Here is a 19,697-nt window from a genome sequence, read left to right as displayed (position 1 = left end):
GAATTATTTCTAATTTTTTGGATATGAGCTAAACATTAAGAAGGCTCTTGTAGTTAGTGGGAGAAGCAAATGCTTAGTGACTCTGAAAATCTGGACATTTTTATAGAAGTTTCTAACTGTGAGTTACAGCATTTTAGGCATACCATCAGTCTTTAAAATGTCGGCTTGTTAGCATATGTGGAAAAAGGAGGTGGTGCTTTGGATGTGTCACACCCATTGACAAGTATGTTCCAGTATGCTCTCTAAGTAGCATCTCTTATTGCCCCTGTTGAGCATGCAGCAGTGGACTAGATGAGCCATTTGACTGACACAGTAGGGTGTTTATTATTTTCTTAGATGAAAAGGGGAGCGCCAAGTAATACCTTGCATGATTGTGCCCCTGACAGTAATTTTCGCAGGACAGGGGGACTTATAGTCATAAAACCAGAAACTGATTTTTAGAATGCACAAATATTTTTATGAAAAGTGTCAGAACTGGGTTTGCTTTTTACAAATCTCCAGAAATTTTATTTTAATAATTTAAGGCAAAATTTCATTGTAACTTTAGCTGTTGTCTCAATGGAGACTTCAGTGATAAAAATGCTGAAAACTTTCTGCAAGCAAAAAAAAAGGTGAGTTTCAAGGATGTTGATAACTTCCATTTATAGAAAGTGTGTTTATGAATATATTAGTAGCACTTTGTAAAAGTTAATGCAAAGCTTTTGTGCAGACAGCACAACCATTTAGTGTCCATAATTTCCCTGTCAAAAAAAGGTGACACTTCAAATATCAAGAGGACCGGAGAAGGGGGAACACGAAAAGAAATGTAGTATTTTAGATTACCTAGAAAAGTATGCAAAAGCTTCTGTTAATATCCACTGTGTTTATTGGGAACATTGCTTGACAACGCTGTTCTTTTGTAGCTGAACTTGGAGACTATGATCCTGCTGAACATGTCCCTGAACTGGTGTCTGAGTTCAGGTTTGTCCCCACTCAGACTGAAGAGATGGAACTAGCCATTTTTGAGAAATGGAAGGAATGCAGGTACTAGGTCATGCTAACCAGCTGTTTGCACTGATTTTTCTGTGAAGAGAATGTATTAAAAAGATACTGCTGATGCTTCTTCTGTGGTCTTGTTCAGAAATATAATTCTAATATGGTTCTGTCGTATTTTGTAAGAGGATTTAATAAGAAAAATGAAGCTTTCCAAAGGTCTGAGTATAATAATGAGATTGCAGAATCTTGAAATACAATGATTTTTGCAGCAGCGGTTTCAGATTAAAACTTACAAAAGTGACCTTGATGTTCATGAAAGTGAACAAGTGTCAGCAGTATTTAGGTTTTTCACAATCTCTCAGGAATTTCTTTTCGTCTTTCCTCATATACCAGTTTTTTCTTTGTGTGCTTTTTCAGGCATCTACCTAACACCAAAAAATTTATTTCAGGGGTCAAACACCAGCACAGGCTGAAACTAACTACTTAAACAAAGCTAAGTGGCTGGAAATGTATGGTGTAGACATGCACATAGTCAAGGTATGTTTAACCACAGCATGGTGACCTTTGGAAATGATAATGTTAGCTTTGTCCCAGTTTTCAACACTGTTTTTGCTTGGGGGGGGTGAGGAGGGGAGGGAGGAAAATTCATTGTATTCACTGTGTAACAAGTGATCTGGCTTTGCATCAACATTCCGCTTTATAGCGTAGATTTCTGGGAGGTATAACTGAAGTCCAAACATATCTGCTCTGTGTTAAATAAGAGATTGGTTTGTCAATATGTACTATGGTTTCTATTTAGACTAGGAGCTCTTTGAAAATCATAGTAATTAAATTTAAGTTGGCTGGGGTCCAGTCAGCTACCAGCTGAAAAACTGCAAGCAAAAATAGATCTCCTATGGAGAAGGAAGTGTAGAGAACTCCACAAGGAGGTCCTTATTACACAAACAAATCAAGAAACTTTAATTTTCCCCTTTAGTCAGCCTTATCAAAGGGCTGCATACTAGAAAAATCCGTTGCATAAGATCATCGAAACACTAACGAGAGTTTTGTTGTATAAAATAAGCAGATATATGTTTAATTGTAACACTGGGTAAATAAGCTACATTAATTACTGGAGTAATTTTGATAAAGGGTCGAGCACCAAAATGAACGTAATCATCTTTATTTTCTGGCAATTAGGCAAGAGACGGCAATGATTACAGCCTGGGACTAACACCTACAGGAGTTCTTGTTTTTGAAGGAGACACAAAGATTGGTTTGTTTTTCTGGTAAGGTCTCTGATTGTATGTTAAAACATATTTTAGATTTTTACTCTTTTCTTTCTTTTGCACTAGCCAAAAGAAATAATTGTTTGGCATATTGAGAGCACTGTGAATACTATGTGTCTGCAGAAATATTCTGTAGCCTGTGAGTGTTTTCATGGTGTCCAAAAAATATTCTTTCTTTTAATATTCATAGTTGGTATGGTAATAGGTTGTATATGTGTAACATGCTAGAGGCAGGTAAAAGATGGAATAACTTTGGGATGTTTTAATATTTTTTTTTTTATTGGGTGTTTGTTTCTGTATTTTGCACTGGGTTGCTTTGGAAATAGCGTGCACCCAGTCAGTGAAATGAAGCTTCTTCAGGCACTCTAGCCGAGTGTTACACCTTACTGTTGAAAAAGAGGCAGAAGCAATAGTACTAGTGCAGTTTTTACATGTAATGTCATCTGGGCAGGCTTTACATTGAGAAAATATGTCTCTGTGCCCAGTAAAGGGCAGCAGTGTCCATTTCTGCCCATCGATAAGGAGTAATTAAAAATAAACAAAAAAACCCAAATACTCTTTTCCCCCCTCCAAGTCTATATGTAGTCAGGGGATATAGATATAGAGCTTCCTTTAGTTTTTATGAACGTGTACTGCTTTATCTGTCAAATACCTGAATAACACCCCACGGTTTCTCAGAAGCATTCTGGTGCAATTTTGCAGGGCTTTACATAAAACACAAGGTGGTTTTGGTCTAGGTACACAGGCATTTATGGCTTTAAGTGCTTTATTCTGTTAATTCCCATCCAGTCTTTCAAAACTGTATATGAAGAACGAGTAGGCAGATGATGAGGTGAAATTTTATCATATGAATAGTTAGTTTGGGTTAGCCCAGTCCAGTGTTATAAGCTTCTCTGAAAAATACTCACTTTGTAGCAGAAATGTTATCTGTCTGTCTTGTCCTTCCACCATCAATTCTGGGTATTTTGGGGGAGGGCAGGGGGTGAAGTAGTTGCATTTTTGTGTCATGTCATGTTCACGTTGTCCTCTTTGGCTGGGACTTGCTGAAACAGAGTCATCATAGGAATTGATCTGTGATATATTGTACAGTGATTCTTTAATGAAGCAGAATTATTTTGGCCTGCCTTTGTGTCTCCAAGTTCAATTTTGTGGGCTTGAGGAAGAGTAGGCAAGCAGGAGTATTTGGTGGAGTTTGATTTCAGTGCAAGTAATTATTATTTTAAGTTCTGATAGAATTATCTCCTTAGAAGTTGCTGACTACTTTAAGTTTTCTAGTTAGATGTTAAATTTTGAAGTGATACATTGGTATCCACAGTATAATCAAGCCCTACTGCATGAACTTAAAACACCCACTAAAACAGGAAAAAAAAAATTTTGCTACAGAGGCTTGGACCAGCAAGTTGAACATACCTCTCAGTGAGTTACTAAGAGAGTTAGATGTAACCTGCTTTTTCTGCTCATCTTGCAGGCCAAAGATAACAAGGCTTGACTTCAAGAAGAACAAACTCACTCTAGTTGTTGTTGAAGATGATGAACAGGTAGATAACTGTCTGTTTAGTTACATCTCAGTCTTGATTATACAGTACTAGTACTCCTGATCTCTGTATTTAAGTTTTGAGAATTAACGTGGATGCCTTGCAAGATTTTTGATTGTGACTTGGGGGGAGAGGGGGAATGAAGGGACTTAGGCTCAATTACTTTTTTTTTCTCATCCTGTTTTTAAAAGCGGAATACCTTGTGAAACTAGTGTAGGCCAGATAATTTGGAAAAAGTGTGCTTGTTTTGCAAGAAAGTTTTAAAAATGGCCAGGTAGCACATTTAGTGGTATTAATTCCTTAAGCAGATACCAGAATTGTTCCCATGGGAAGAAATCTCAGAGCTGATATTACCAATGCTCACATTTTTACAATTTGAAGAAATCGGATTTGGAAGCAAGACCATATTAGCCTCATTGAAAAGTACCTTTCTATTATAATGATGTCTTTAATTTGTAGTTATTCAGAGGTTTGACTTGTTAAGTATATGGGCTCTAGCCCTTTCCAACTTCAGACAATGGAGCAGTTGTTCATTAAAGCTTCTGAAAAGGTTGGTTTTTCTGCCTTAAATGTTTTTTTTTTTTTAAACATACATTTCAGTTTTCATAAAAGCCAAATTTTATTTGGCTTACATTGAATTGTGGTTTTGACTTATTCAAGCCCCTTATAAATCATCCATGTGCTTTGTGTACTTTAAGGGAAAGGAACAGGAGCACACTTTCGTCTTTAGACTGGATCATCCCAAAGCCTGCAAGCACTTGTGGAAATGTGCAGTGGAACATCATGCCTTCTTCCGGCTCCGAGGTCCTGTCCAAAAAAGCTCAAGTCGCTCAGGCTTCATTCGGTTAGGATCCCGGTTCCGATACAGGTCAGTGTCATCTGTCATTTAGCACATATCTTCTGTCATTTCTTGCTTTTCTGGGATTATACATGGAAACAGGAGAGAACTTGGTATTCATTCACCTAGCACATATAGAGCAGTGAAACTTGCAAGCTGCGCGAGTTGCATTGTTGGTTTTATTAAATCATATATATTTTCACCCTGCATTTCCTGATTTATCTTTCAGTGATTCTGGTCTGTGCATTAGGAAACCAAAGGTTTCTCAAGATTTCTGTTCCTTACATAGCATGCATAGTACATTGTGTTTTATAGATCATCTTGAAAGCCTACCCTTTTTTAAAGGAACCGTAGAGGATGGACAATTGACTTGCACGATTGGGGACACTACAAGTCTTTTGACCCCTGAGTTCCTGACTCTGAGTGATGGTAGTGCTTCAGAAGCCTGAGATAATGCCCATTCCATGTTAGGCACTACCAGTGTATGTAACAGACTTCAGAATGGCTTGTGATCCCAGACTAGTCTGCAGGATGCTGTCAGTTGCCCCACCAGAGTTGGTGAGAACATATGGAAGGAGGTGGGGTGTGACCCCAGGCAGTATGCGTATACTTTGCTTCCATTTCCAGCAACTGCAGCAATACCATCTAAGTCTGCTTCAGAAGGGATCAGTGGTACCAAGGAGTCAGCAGAACATAAGGCTGCTACTGCTCTGGGGGCAGAGTCTGGCCAAACTTGGAGAAAAAAAATACTTGCATGGGAACAAGAACATCTAGATGCTGGTTTTTAGTCCTATTTTACCATCTTTCTCTATGACCTCTGGCACCATACCTTAAGATTTACTTTCTCCTAGAATTTTCAACCTCTCCCAAACAGCATGACCACAGAAATACGATAAGGACAAATGTGCTTTTTCAGCAACTTAACGTTAAAGGTTCAGCTTTTTGTCTTGGGAAAATGGGGTGAAGATTAGGATGTTTGTAAAACTCGTGTCTTTTTTGTGAAAGGCCTTCTGTAGTGTTGAGCTTGGGATTTTTTCAACAGAACTGAGATCAGATTATTAAACTATTAATTTAAAATAGAAATGTGATGTTTTGATGAGCAGTTTATGTATTTTGTCATTAAAAATAAGTTACTTATTATTTTGTACTTTTACATGGCATTATTAGTGGGAAAACAGAATATCAAACCACTAAGACAAACAAAGCCAGGAGATCAGCATCCTTTGAAAGGAGGCCCAGCAAGAGATATTCAAGACGAACACTACAAATGAAAGGTAAACTATATACCTTCAATTTTGAGAAGTATAATCCACTGTGAGAATCAAGTAATCATATCCTTTAAAGGTACTGCGTAAGAATTCTTCTGTAGATGCTTGTCCCCCTCTTTGAATTTTCAAAATTAGGTTTTGACTTATCTGGGAGACTACATATATTTACCAGAAAAAGCTTGTGTCCAAAGCATGTCATTCTAGGATGCCTGGCAGGTAAGACACATAAATATTGCACAGTAGGTCTCTGTAGGAAGACGGAAAACTTCGCTCCAGGAGACAGTGATGTATTAATGATAATACTTGAAATTTATTAATCAAGTTTGAAACTTTTGTCACTGAGATTTTTTCGTTGTTCTTAGGAGTTGCACTCTGTTGTTACAACCCAACAACGTGTGGTATTTAACTTGTCTCTTATTCCTACTCTTGCTTAGGTCAAGTGTGACCTCCATGCATGCTTGCTTAAATATAACTCTTTGGCTTGCTCTTCAGATTTTTTTATTTATCCAGTTTAGAATTTTATTTTTCACACATTATATGTGGGATATGTGCAACTTTTGCTCTTTTAGTTGCCTACTAGGCAGTGCTTAACTATTTTTATTAATAATATACTTAATATTTAATTGATAACCTAATTAGTTAAAATTAAATTTGTAATTAACACTTTCCATTTTTGCAGCACATTCTGCTAAACTTGAAGAAACAAGGTAAGATGCATCCCAATATTTAAATTTTGCTTTGATGTTTGCCACCTGTACTTGAGCACATGTCTGCAGAAGGGGGTTATAAGATTAGCTAAATGTAGAGCACGTTAACTTCATTAACTGCAGGTTTGCTCTGGGTTTTGTGTTTGTTTGCTTTACATAAAACCTACTGTTCGAAGCAAAACTCCTGTGTTGCTGTCACACTGAAGATTTTGCCAGATGGGCTTCCTAGCAGGCAAATATGTTTGTTTATGACTAGCTATGATTCTTGCTGGATATGAGCTGTTCTGTGTTCTGCCATGTAAAGAGATCAGGTAGAAAGCATGTGAGGATCTCTTCTTTGAGGTCTGCCTACTCTAGGTATGTGACTGAAATACATAATCAAGTGAAGTTCAGAGACAGGGAAAATAAGGCGAAATATATGTTTGAAATATTTTGATGGGTTTGTATTCTGTACTATACTTGCATTTCTTTGTATATACTAAGTATTTGTTTTTCTGTATTTATACTAAATTATCCATAACCAACATTGAGAGGGAGGCCTTTTGGTTCCTTATTTCTATACCAGAGTCTTCCTGCATGTGTAGGTTCATATTTGCTGTTCCAGTGTAAAATGTTCATATGAATCTGTATCACACAATCTTCATACCCTTCCTTAGGGGAAGAGAGGAAACCAGGCTAGAAAGAATTATCAGGTAGCGAAGGAACAGAGTCACTCGGTTCTGCTTTCAGTCCACTGCCCTAATAACTTGTGAAGGTTGCAATGATCAATTGCAACCAAAATATTTTTCAAAACTAGATACTTGTAGATGTTAAGAATTGTGATAGTCAGGAGCTGGGTAAGGAATGTCAAAATAACATTTCAGAACAACAAGCTTAATACAACCATACGTTTTCTGTTGGTAGCAGCAGGGTTGATTCTTGCGTGAGAGGGGGAGAAGTCTAGGAAGCGTGGGGACAAGACTGCAGTTACTTTAGTGGAGGTTTCTCTGTCTTGGCAACCTGCTGTATTGTCTTTTCCTTTTATAAAATGGGAAAGTACTCTTCAACATTGGTTGTTATTAAAGTGCTTAAAGAACCTCTGCATGCAAAACGTGACTGCCTGATTAATTAGTACTCTCGTCATGCTGTGTTGTCATGCCCTTCTCCCAGTTTCATGCTGCTGAGGTCATTGAGAGTGGGAAGAGAAACTTCGTATGCAGTTTCTCCTTCTGATAAGACAGCAATCTTCTGATCTGCAACTAGGTGTGGCACTGTTATGTTAGTCTCCAGAGCAATCTATGCCATTTCTGAAACTCTACACTCGAGCACTGCTAATTGAAATGCATCATGAAAGATGTATGTTGTTCCATTCTTTTGTGTTAACTCAGCAGAGGGGAATGTGCTACCTAGAAGGCATTCCTTAATATTTCTGTTAAAGGTGCACTATTCTGTGCTAACCTCCACATTCTCTCAATAGAGAAGGTGTGAATTTGGGAAACAGGCAAGGAACAGCTTGTTTGGTCTTGACTTTATGGTATTTAAGTAATACAGTTCTAAAGAATCACTGAAGTAGATGCAGAAATCTATTTGAATAGTCAGCTTGCCAGGTTGGATAGCTATTGTCCAGACTGTAAATCAAAATATTAATGGGTTGTAGGAGACTGGAACCATTTTTTAGAAGATTAGAAGTCTAGAAAAAAGTTTGCTTTGCATGAGATTTATAACGTGTAATTATTGTGCAGAGTGTTAATGCTTTTAAGTCTCTCAAAGATTTGAAAATGTGAAATGACTCTTGCAGATTCAGGAATAATCAGGAATGGGTATATAGGTCTTATTTAATTTATTTAATATATTAAATATTTAATAATATAAAATTATTATTAATGCTGTGCTGAGCTGCCGTGCACATAATTTTGAATGGCTGCTTTTAAGACTCTGAAGCAGTAATTCAGTCCATTAGAGGCTGCATGCAGAAGAAACTCATGAATTTTTCTGATAAACTTTTTGATGTGAAACCTCAAATCAGAGTAGTCCTAGTTATGGAACAAATATAGTATCTACAGCATGTAGGTGAGGTTTTGACAATGTCACGTTTTCCTGGGTGTTTAACTAAAACTATATCATTTTTCTTTTAAAAGTGCCACCCCACCTCACCCCCCGCCCTTACCGCTGAATCAGGCAGAATTTCTAAACTGAACTGGTTTAGGAAAGGAAAAGCTAAAACCAAATGAATTACAGATAAACTACAGTTTGAGCAAATAAAAAATAGTGTGATACCCGTAGTTACTTAGAGTGAGGCAGCTGACCTAAAATGTAAGTTTTTAAGTTTTCTTTTGAGAATAGTTAAGTGCTTTGGAAAGGTCTTTGTTAGACTTTGTGTTTCTTTCTGAAAATCCTTGCAGTTCTGCCAGCCTGCAAAAAGTTTGTTGATCTGATTCTGATTTAAATTCTTTTTATCTTTCAGTACTGCAAACAATGCTGTTATCAACCAAACTAATGGATCACAAGTAAGGACTCATTCTTTTTAAAGGTAGTTTTCATGTATTCCAACACACTTGGTGATTTTATTATTAAAATCCAGTAATTGACCAATTGAAAGTTACAATCGGTAACTACTAAATTGCATGCCAAGAAATGACTTAATTTACAAGCAAAATAATTGGTTAAGTTAGCTGGAGTAAGGAAGATACCCCATGCCCCAGTACTATAGAAACCATGCTATATATAGATAAAGATTTTCATAGGTACACAAAGTACCTTTGGGAGAGTTATTATCATCCAGAGCATATTAATTCTATATGCTAAGTAACATTAAAAAAAAAAAAAAAAGGAAGAAAAGAGGGGGGCATAATTCATCAGCTCCTATGTTGATTCCTGGTTACAGTATTTTTTTTTCTCTGAAAGAGGGGAATGCACGTGTGAATTAAAGAATACATTGTTAGCAAAAAGTCAGTGTTTTCTGAGTTTGAGAAGTAAATCAGACACACCTGTCCCCTCAGTACTCGTACACAGAATACCTTGTTTCACTGAAAAAGTATATTAGTGTACAGTAACTCTCCTTCTGAGAATCAGAAAACAGGATTTTGAGTTTGGAAAGACCCCGTCTCGCTTTCTGGAGCATTTCAGATGCAGATTACACCAGAAGAGGTCATGTATTGGTGGAAATGGGGTTATGGTTTGTTTTAACATTAAAATACTCTGCTGATAGATTGCTGCTCTGCCCAAGCTTTTGCCTTCTGTGCAAAAGGTGTTGGTTTTTCTCAGGAGCCGTTATGTTTCAGATGGCAGTCCAAAGGCCTGCAACCCAAAGGTGCCAATCAGTACTGCAAAGTTACCTACAGAAGAAAAGCATTACTGCATGATTTTAAAAAGGAAACCAACCGGCCATAGCTTTTTACTGAAATCCTTGAGCGGCCTTGGATTCATTATGATCCCAGTACTGTGTGCAGTACTGGAAAAGACATGGGCATCCAGTGCTGTGGAAGTACTGGAAGACAACAGCCTTGCTTTAGGTCTGTGCTTAAGGAGAAGTGGTGACGTGTTTTGCTTTGTATCATTGCTTCATTAATGTGTGTATAGTAACTAACTTGTTTATATTCTGTCTCCAAAGCGCTGGAATGCAAATCCAAACCTACCTGTCTTAACAGCGGTTCCTTCTGCCCCAGTCTTAGTGGAAATAGAAAACCTCCCAAGGACCCCAGGAGTCAGCCAGCAAGACAAGAAGTGGTACGTTCTGCTTTGCTGGGAAATGAATTTTGCTTGCTTATGCATGATTCAAGGGTCTGTTTCTTTATCTGCACTTAAATAAGCTGCCATCCTTGTATCTTTAACATAAGTTGACAGGCAAGTTAGTGATGATGCAGCTGATTTGTTGCTATGAATGTAGTGTGGGGAGATGATGACAACAGCATGAGTCACTGCCAACCAAAAGAAAATTTCTTCAGGGGCCGAGGAAATTATTATATCAGGAACAGCATTTTCAAGTCTTGGAGAGAGTTGGGTCCTTCTCATTTGCCATAATACTCCTTGTAACCCTTTGCTTGGTATCATGGGGCCCAAGGACTTACCTTGATCCTTAACAAAATGCAGAATCTTGTAAACCAGTATCCTTGTGCATCGTCTTTTGAACCTTTTGAAATGGGCAAGCTATTTTTTCATTTTCTTGGGTAGAATTGGGAGCTTGAGGAAAACGACACACGCTGAAGATAAGAGCTTTGATTTTGTGTAATCAGAGTATTTGTTTTATGGATTGGATGCATCTCAAAACAAGGATGATTTGCTTGAAGATAAATGTACATATAATTTATCTTTTCTTAAAGTAATTCTATACTGCAAAGCTATTTCAAAACCAAAACGGATGTATATCAACCCAGTACCTGTGCACATGTCATCTTAACTTTTTCAGCTTCTTGTGCATTCAGAGGCAGTATGACTTATCCTAGAATGGCAGTTCTGGTTTCTGTGAGACTCTTCAGGAGCAGCAGCAATGCAGTAGAGCGAGACCAAAGCTCTTATCCTAAGCAGTTTCAGCCCTCAAGATAAAAGGTCCTTCTCCCATTGTTGGGTATATGAACCTACTTTGCTTCAATATCTCTTAAAAGTAGATGGTATTGGTTTCTAACAATGTAACATATCTAACAAATGTACTTTAATTTTGTAAATCATTGATTGAAGAATTTTAATACTATGGATTTTGGATTATAAGGGGAATGGTAATTCTGCTTTATGTGTTACAATTTTTTGAAGTTTCCATCAGAACATGTGATCAATGCTGTTTTTCTTTCTTTTGCCCTTGATTTGTCTAGTATCTGAAATCTGTGCTTGTCTATGATGAGATCCTGTTGATCGCTCGATTCCTTCCGTGGTGGTGGGTGAAAGGTGGTGGTTTCTTTATTCTTCAGCATTCTCAATATGGTTTTATTTTTATTCTTTTGGTCTGATTGCAAGATGCGTGCTAGAACCCGGGATTTCCTTTGGTGGAAATGTTTGACTCTTGCTCCTAACAGCTCTTCTCGGGTATCTGATTTGTGCTAGCATTCTTGCTAGTATTTGCAAGGCTTCTGTTGCTTATTGAAATCCTGCTGCTTTTGTTCAGAGGCAGAGAGGGCTCTGTAGCCAATCTGTTTCAGTTTTGGTCTTGGTACGCCTGTTTTATGATTAAGAACTTGAGCCTGTCCGCCTTAATGTTGTCAAGGAATCTAAGCTTACATGCCTGCTGCTGCAGTATGTAGCCTTTCTACAGAAGAGTGGGAGTGAATATAAAATATACCTGCATGTAATGCAAAACAGTATGCCATACAGAAAACAAGCTTCTTGGCAATTGATGTGCTTTAATTGAGAGGGTAATGCTTGCACTGCATAGGTGTTATGTTTCTTAGAGACACATCATTATTATTGAAGGCAGTTGTCTTCTGGCAAAGAGGTTTTACTGTTTTCACAGGAAACAGTACTGCCTGTAATAAAGGGCAAATCCAGCTGTAGGAAGAAGACAACAGTTTGGAGCTGAGTCAGCAATTGAGCTACATTCTGGTTTCCTAGATGGGAAGTGGGGTTAGGTTAACATAATTGCCAGAACATACATATTTATTGCAGGGGCTGTGACTTGGCTATTGCGCCTTCAAGTCTTGGTGTCTCAATGCTGCTAACAAGATCTCTTCTCAACTGCTACTGTCTTTAATTGGCCTGTTTCTGCATGAATTATCTTTGCTTTCTGTCAGAAAAATAGTCTTCTTTTAGAGAGAGTTTGCCAAGGATTGTTGAGAACACCAAAATCTTTTGGACTGGGGATTTTGTAGATGGTTAGATTGAAGGGGTTTAGAAGTAAGGTCCCGACCTCATGAGTGTCTGTACTCTGCTTGGCACATGTCTGTATTGGCTACCTTGCAGCTTAGATCCCTTCCTAATGTCAATGTTTCCTTTAATTTAAAATGTTAATGCTGCAGCTGCCAACAGCAGTTGTGCCAGATTGTAGAAAGTACTTTGCCAGATAGGAAGGATTTTAGCATTTTTATTTTTCTTTGCTCCATTCCTGTAAAATTGCCAGTACTGGAAAACTGTACTGGTCTGTATGTTCTGAAAACAGTCTGGAATATTAGCTGCAAGGCTTATACACAATCAGTGTCTTTCTAACTTCAGTCTTTTCTGAAGAAGCTGTTTCTGTGCTAAGATAGGACAGGAGACAAAGGTTTAATAATTTTTTCCTTATTGTGGAATAAGTAGGGGATATTTTTTTTTTTGCTTGCTTGCTAGTGGATGAAGCTTTCACTTAACTGCTTAAATTAGAGAAATGGGAAAAATAATGTAACGAACTGTTGAGGATTGGAGCCTTCAGTGTTCATGGGTCACTTCCTCAGCATGTTTCACAAAAACCGAAACTCTGAATTTACCCATGGGTGACCTTCATATAAATCCTCTCTCTTTTCTAAAGGAGGACTATCCCTGAGTGTTAATCATTTACTGCTGTTGTGAATCCTGCATGCTTTTCTGCTTCCCTGCCTTAACATGTGTGATCTTCCAACCCATGCACTAGCTGCTCGGCTGTTCTGGCAGGGCTGGGAGTGTTAAATCAGGCTTTCTGGAACATGAGAAAGTGGAATTTGAGCTGGGGGCTGCCCAGGGACCCCTCTAGATGAACAGCAACAATGTTTCCACTTTGTTTAGATTTGGGTCATTAAATGTAGAATTTACATTAAACTGAGGGAATATGTTTGTTTTAGGAATTTCCTTGCTTGAGTGGTTTGTGAGAGTGCTTTTCTCCAAGCACTTTTTTGATACCTGACTGTACCTTTCATCAGCCTCTCTTAAAACATAACCAGTGAAGGATCCTAGTACCACACAGTCAACAGTTAACGGATCATTGTCCATTTTTTAAAGTCTTTTAAAATTCAACCATTTCAGTAAATTGCTTAGCCCTGATGCTTTGGAGATGCTTGTGCCTAAAGCCTTACAGTTTTCTAGCTAAGGGCTTCTGCATAAAAATATTTTTCAAAACACCGTTTAAAGTGATGAATATTCTCCCCTGCTCCTCTCTCTAGTTTTTGGAGGACTTTATTTCAGCTGTGGTATAGACTAGCCGTAACTGTGCATGGCATTTCTGTGGTTTTGATTTTAAGAATTCAAAATTTAAAATTTACAAACCATTATGCCTTCATATTAGAAAATTAGAAAGCAAGGTATTAATTTGTATTGTGACCTTTTTTAAAATGGTTCTTTTTCCAACAAAGTTTTTTGTGTTACTCAATATAGTTACAGTCAGGTTCTTCACTAGTATTTAGTCCCTGAGTCAACTAAATTGGGAATGATTTGTGTGTGCTCTACTGTTTGTACCTGCACAGTAATGCTTATTTTTCTGAATTTCTATTTTCTTCTTTTTTTTTAACTTGCATTAGAATCTACATTTTCTGATGTCTTTGAAAACTAGTGTTGCTTATAGATTCTTGTTTCGGGTGTACATTTAGAGCTGCCACTTAAACCCTTTCAGCTTCCTGCAAATTAAATGCTCTGTATACTTGGGAGGTCTATGCCTCCATCATGCTATTTTCTCTGTAAGACGTGCATCGTTCTTGCTCAGTTTTGTAAAGTCTTTGAAATATGAAGTGCTTTTTGTTTGCTAAGCGTAGACAATGTATACATGAGGTAGCTTAACTTGTCATTTCGGACTTCTGCGAAAATGTGCATGATACTGAGCAGAAAAGGGGTTTATTTGACAGTGTCGTCATGTGCACATATAATTGCATGTCTCTTTCCTTGAGTATTTGCCTTCCAGCAATGCCCTTTTTCCTTGCCTTTTCGCATCAATCTTCTTGTCTTTACCTTTGCTTTACTTTTCCACCCTCTTTCTCATCCGTACCTGTTTACTAATTGTGCCCCCTCCCGCTCCCCAATAATCCAGGCCCTTTGATGCTGCCGACCGCTGTCAACGTGGTGGAAGCCTGTGGGACGCGTGGGCCCCGCCGAGGACCCGCGCTGCGGACGGACAGTACACCGCTTTTGTCCATGAGCGCAATGTGAAGAATGCAGGAATGCATAGCGGTGCTGGTACCTATGCTGTCCAAACCACCATGACCAGTCTCTGAGACGGGGGCCTTTCTGGAGCTTGAGACTGCTTTCTAGCAGAGGCTGGAAAATTGTGTTTTGAGCTGTCTCTGAGATAAGGACAACGGACCCCAAGCTGACTATAGAGGGGCAAAAAAAGCTTTTATTACGAAGGCTCTGCATATCATGCTGTTGGTATTTAGTCTTTAAAGAAAAAATAAAACAGACCAGAAGCCACCCGTCACTCTTACACTGAAAAGAGTATATATATTTCTTTTTAATTGTGTTAATATTTTTCTTAATGATTTGAAAAAAAAATTTTTTTTAGCTGCGTTTAACTTTGAGAGCCGTGCAGGAAATCGCATTTGTAATAAAACTGCACGTGCATCCAGTGGGTTATAATGTGGTTTCAAAAATCTTAGCTAGAGGATTTAACTGCCCCTCTTTTTGAACCGTGATTATTTAAAAATATCTGAGAGATGGTTGATCTGAAAACTAACTTTTTTTTTTTAACAAGTCCTCTTCTGAAAAGTATTGTTTGGAAATGGGATAGAATTATTTTAATTTTTTAAGAATAAAATTATCAGTACTCCTGAAAAGGCAAAGAGTAATATTTTTTTTTTGGTTTCTAGAAAACTTTATTTCTTTGCTGCTGTGCTCCAGTTGAAATGAGACAGAAATATTTCCTGACAAACACCAGTCCTACCATATGATTCATGAGGTTAATTGTTAAGTCAGAGGTTAAGACTCTAGCTTCATGGCTCACTGGTGTTCTTGAGGGCCTTTAACAACGTGAAGAACTACCTTTACCCTTGAACACTGTTTTCACGTGTTTTCTGAAGTTAGTTGCTTTTAAATTGCAATATGATTTTCCTATATAAAAAAAAAAAGAGGAAAACTTGTGGTAGAGTGCTTTTAAAATTCACTTATATTTGGCTTTTAGGATAAGAATGTGTTTGAATGATTTTCAGATTGTTTGAGCGAGTTTCAAATTGCCACAGAGCCCAGAAATACAAAAACATTGTTTTCAGATATCCAGCTCCAAAGAACCAAGAAAGTAAGTCTCAGCTAGGACATAACTTAACATTGCCTGAGATATTTTGGCCTCCTCCCCCTTGCATCTGACAAGGGAAAGGAGATTGCTAATGAAATGAGAGTTTCTATTTTACGATTCTGCTTGAAAAATTAAGAAAAATAGAATATGCAAGCTACATATTAAAGATCTGTGGGATCAACAGAGGGAATTAGAGCAACCTGTCGTGCTATTCTTTGTTTTAGATTTTGCAAGGTGGATGTTGTAAACTCCTGGACCAAAGCAAACCTATTTGTTTCTTTATTATTTATAAAGTTGCATAAGAGTATGTAAATGAAAACAGGTGTTTTCATTTTAAGATATCATATAATTTCTGTGTATATGAGGGAGAAGAAGCCACTAATTTGAGTGAAGGAATTTGGCATAGTTTTGTATTTAAAATGCATGAACATTGTTGCAATAACAACTCACTGATTTATTGCAGAGGTGTAAGTTCAGATGTGCTTGTGGTAGCGGTCAGGCCTCTGCAAGTAGTGGCAGACTCCTCAGGTATCAGAAGTTTTGTGTAGCTATCATAGAATTAAAGAATAGTTGAGGTTGGAAGGCGCCTCTGGAGATCATGTAGTCCACCCCCATGCTAAAAGCAGGGTCGAGTAGAGCAGGTTGCTCAGGACCACGCCAGCCAGGTTTGATGTAACTCCAAGGATGGAGACTTCACACCCTCTCCGAGCAACCCGTTCTGATGTTTGACCAGCCTCACAGCAAAAAGGTTTTGGTTTTTTTTTTTCTTGTATTTAGGTGGAACATCCTGTATTCCAGTTTGTGCCCGCTGCCTCTTGTCCTGTCTGTGGGCTCTCTGGAGAAGAGTCTGGCTGTTGTCTTCACTGCCCCCATCAGGTTTTTATACACATGGATAAGATCCTCCTGAGCTTTCTCTTCTCCAGGCTGAAGAGTCCCAGCTGTCTCAGCCTTCCCTCATATGTCCAGTGCTCCAGACCCTTTATCATGTTCATGGCCCTTTGCTGCACTCCCTCCAGTATGTCCACGTCTCTCGTGTCTTGGGGAGCCCAGAGCTGGACACAGCACTTGAGGAGTATCTCACCAGTGCTGAGTAGAGGGCTGGGTGTCCCAGCTGCCTGCAGTGTGCTGACTGTCACCAACTGCCCTGGGATTAACTGCAAGTTTGGTAATTAAAGCTGTGGCTAAAGTTTTTGTAATATATTTTTTTGCATGACAGCAGAACTAGTTCAACTTCAGGGTAGTGCAAGCAACGCTGGTTGCCTGAAATCCATCTACCTTTAGAATTGGTTTGGTTTAGTGTGGTATATATGTTGCATGCTTTTTCCACATGGCTTTGAACCTTGCATACATCCCGAGAGTCAATTTTGCTGTCTGTTAGGCTTATTTTAGTATGGCTTCATTGACTTAGGGAGAATTATTATCCTGTTTTCCACTAGGGTAAGTGACAGCTCTCAATAGTAGACAGAAATCGTACCACACTAGTACCAGCAACACCTGGCTGCGTTTTTACACGGACAGATGACATGGTCAAGGAATAGCATTGAGGAAACACATGGATGTCTGTCTGAACAGCATGGTGGTGACAGATCTTTGTTTAATATCCACAAAGGTTCTGCAGCCAGCACCTTTTCCTAAGGATGTTTTCTTTCCTTTCCTGCAGTTGTTGGCTTGTATCCATTACGCTATGTCAGTATTTGGAATTATCTTCAAACAAATGGGAGACAGCAGAAGTCTTAGAATGTGGGACTCAGCCTGCTTGATTTGAAACTGAATGCACTTGAACAGTTTCCATTTGTAGCAGCATGCATCCCCAGGATTTTTTCTTTTGCTTTCCTCACTTTAAAAGGAAAAAGAAGTTCTTTTTTTCTGAATATTTTGTGGTTTTGTTTAATGGAAAAAAAAAAAATCTGAGAAGGTGACATGCTTAAATTTACTGCCCTTCCTACCTTCAGGTACAACATTGAATGCCCCAAAATGAAGGAAATGAACAAAGAATTTCATACTATTGTGCTACCTTGCAGTCACTACCAGTTTGAAAAAATAAATTAGCTCGTGTGGTGCTCCATGCTGGTTTAAATTAGAGTACTTGCAAAAGAATTATTTCTTTTGCCACAGACTCGGATAGTTACTGTATTTTGCAGATTGTATTTCACAAGCTAGAATGAAATATTGTTTTCCTTTTCAACTACGTGATTAAAAAAATGTACCCTTTGTAACTGACAGTTTTCTCAGTCATGTTATGCATTGTACACTGCATGGTACATACTAATTTTAATATATGTCAGGCAAAAAGAAGAAATAATGTAGTAGCTAACTCCCTTAACTGGGGGAGTTCTCTGAGCGTGTAACAACTTCTGTGTGATTTATTACTGGGGTGACAAACTTTTTCATGTACTAAAACCCTTTGATTATTCCTATACTCATAATTATTTGTATGGCTTGAACTTGTGGTATCATTTATCAGCTTTCCCCTCAGAATATTTCTTAAAATATGCTGATAGAAGTTCATTCTGAAGACATAAAGCCTGTCACTTCCTACTCTGCAAAGTTCAAATAGCCCTTTGTATGAGGGTAAATACAGGAACGTGGAAAGCTAATGCCCATTTCATTCTTGAGTACTGCACGCTGACTGTCGTAGAAGTCTTACTTTTCCTGTGAAGCCTTTTATTATTTCCCTTACGGTTCATGTGACTGTTCATCAGTGTTTTGTAAGAGAAGTCAGAAATTCTGTGAAGTGATAAAAATAGTATCTTGTGCTTTTTACTTCTGTAGTCTGGCCATTTATGAAGCCTGCGTGGTAGACTTCCTGCTGATGCTCTGAAGACGGTGAAGAATCTGGGTGGCCTTGAACAGTTTAATGCTCTTTGGGGAACTCTTCTTTTGTGCCTGCAAATGCCAATGGCTGAGGGTCTCTCTAGTAAGACATTCCTCTTGTAACTGCCTATCTCAGGGTGGCTGAGCAGGTGTTTCAGTGGGTCTGAAGGCGAAATGGGGTGAGTTTCTACTTGAATCTTGGCTTAGGAGGCTCTTCTTGAGTCTGCCTTTTAGTTTCCCCGAGGCCCCACTGTGATGCAGGGGTGAAGCTGCAGGAACCCACCCCAGTTGTCCTTGCTACCTCAGCTAGTCCTCCATCCCATGGCATGAATAGTAATAAGGTTTTCTACAAATTTCCATCACCTTAATGTTGATAGTACACTGCTTTTGGGGCAAGACTAGACATTGGGTGTGCCATTTGAATACGCCACCAGATTTCAAGACTGCCCTTATCTCTAGCGGGCAGGTTTTTGAATCGGCTCTCTTATCTGTCTAGTAAATGTTACTGCAGTTGTCATGGTCAGGGGGGAAAAGCTAGCGTTATCATCCTAGTGATTTTCTAATGAAGATAAATTTAATTTTTCATGCATTTTTCTCTCCACTGTGCTGCAGAAAGGCATTAGAAGATTACAGCACAGAGAAGTGTTAGTGGTGCTCTACATCCCCTCCCTTACGTGGAGTTCATAGGAGCATATACCTAGTTCCTTCAACATACGATGGCATCAGCACCTCTTTTTTCTGCAGGCAAAATCTGATCTTCATACACTGGTTGTATTAAACATTTGGGAGGCTATTTGCAGAAAACTGTCAGAAAATAGGAAGGAAAACGTTGCCTTCATGTGAAGATTATAAAACGTTTTCACTCATGCATAGGTGTCCTCTGATAGTAAAGTATGAGATTCAGTCTCACTTTCTTTGTTGCCTTAATTGGAAAAGCATCTATTCCTGCTTATTACTTCAATTATTAGAAGTTCCCTGTATCCAACATTCCCTGTTTGCAAGACTATCTGCTGCTTGCCATTTCCCATTAGTGGTGCACAGAGAGGCTGTGCAGTAGACTGAAAAGTTTCCTACTATTTGCTTTGCTAGTAGCTTCTTATTCCACTGCTTAAGAGACCCAAGCAAGTGACCTCGGTTTGCCTCACAGCAATTAATTGTCTTAAGATGATTCAGACATTATTAGCACTAAAACGGTGATATCCTGTAATCTGTTTCAGAGGTGTAT

The 19,697-nt window shown here is 38.5% G+C and overlaps 1 protein-coding gene across 1 annotated transcript in view; it reads left to right on the top strand.

Moving 5' to 3' along the window:
• Positions 1–19,697, top strand: part of EPB41L5 (erythrocyte membrane protein band 4.1 like 5) — a 56,495-nt gene that overhangs the window by 22,730 nt on the left and 14,068 nt on the right. The window contains exons 8-16 of the mRNA XM_082484227.1: positions 903–1,023; positions 1,425–1,512; positions 2,155–2,243; positions 3,712–3,781; positions 4,477–4,646; positions 5,784–5,890; positions 6,564–6,591; positions 9,035–9,077; positions 10,181–10,296. Of these exons, the coding sequence (XP_082340353.1) occupies positions 903–1,023; positions 1,425–1,512; positions 2,155–2,243; positions 3,712–3,781; positions 4,477–4,646; positions 5,784–5,890; positions 6,564–6,591; positions 9,035–9,077; positions 10,181–10,296 (832 nt within the window). The remainder of the gene's footprint in view (positions 1–902; positions 1,024–1,424; positions 1,513–2,154; positions 2,244–3,711; positions 3,782–4,476; positions 4,647–5,783; positions 5,891–6,563; positions 6,592–9,034; positions 9,078–10,180; positions 10,297–19,697) is intronic.

Source organism: Vanellus vanellus (assembly GCF_965231255.1).
Source record: "Vanellus vanellus genome assembly, chromosome: 5".
In the NCBI taxonomy this organism is placed as follows: Eukaryota; Metazoa; Chordata; class Aves; order Charadriiformes; family Charadriidae; genus Vanellus; species Vanellus vanellus.
The sequence above is the reverse complement of the archived record's forward strand: the minus strand, read 5'-3'. Positions and strand labels throughout refer to the sequence as shown.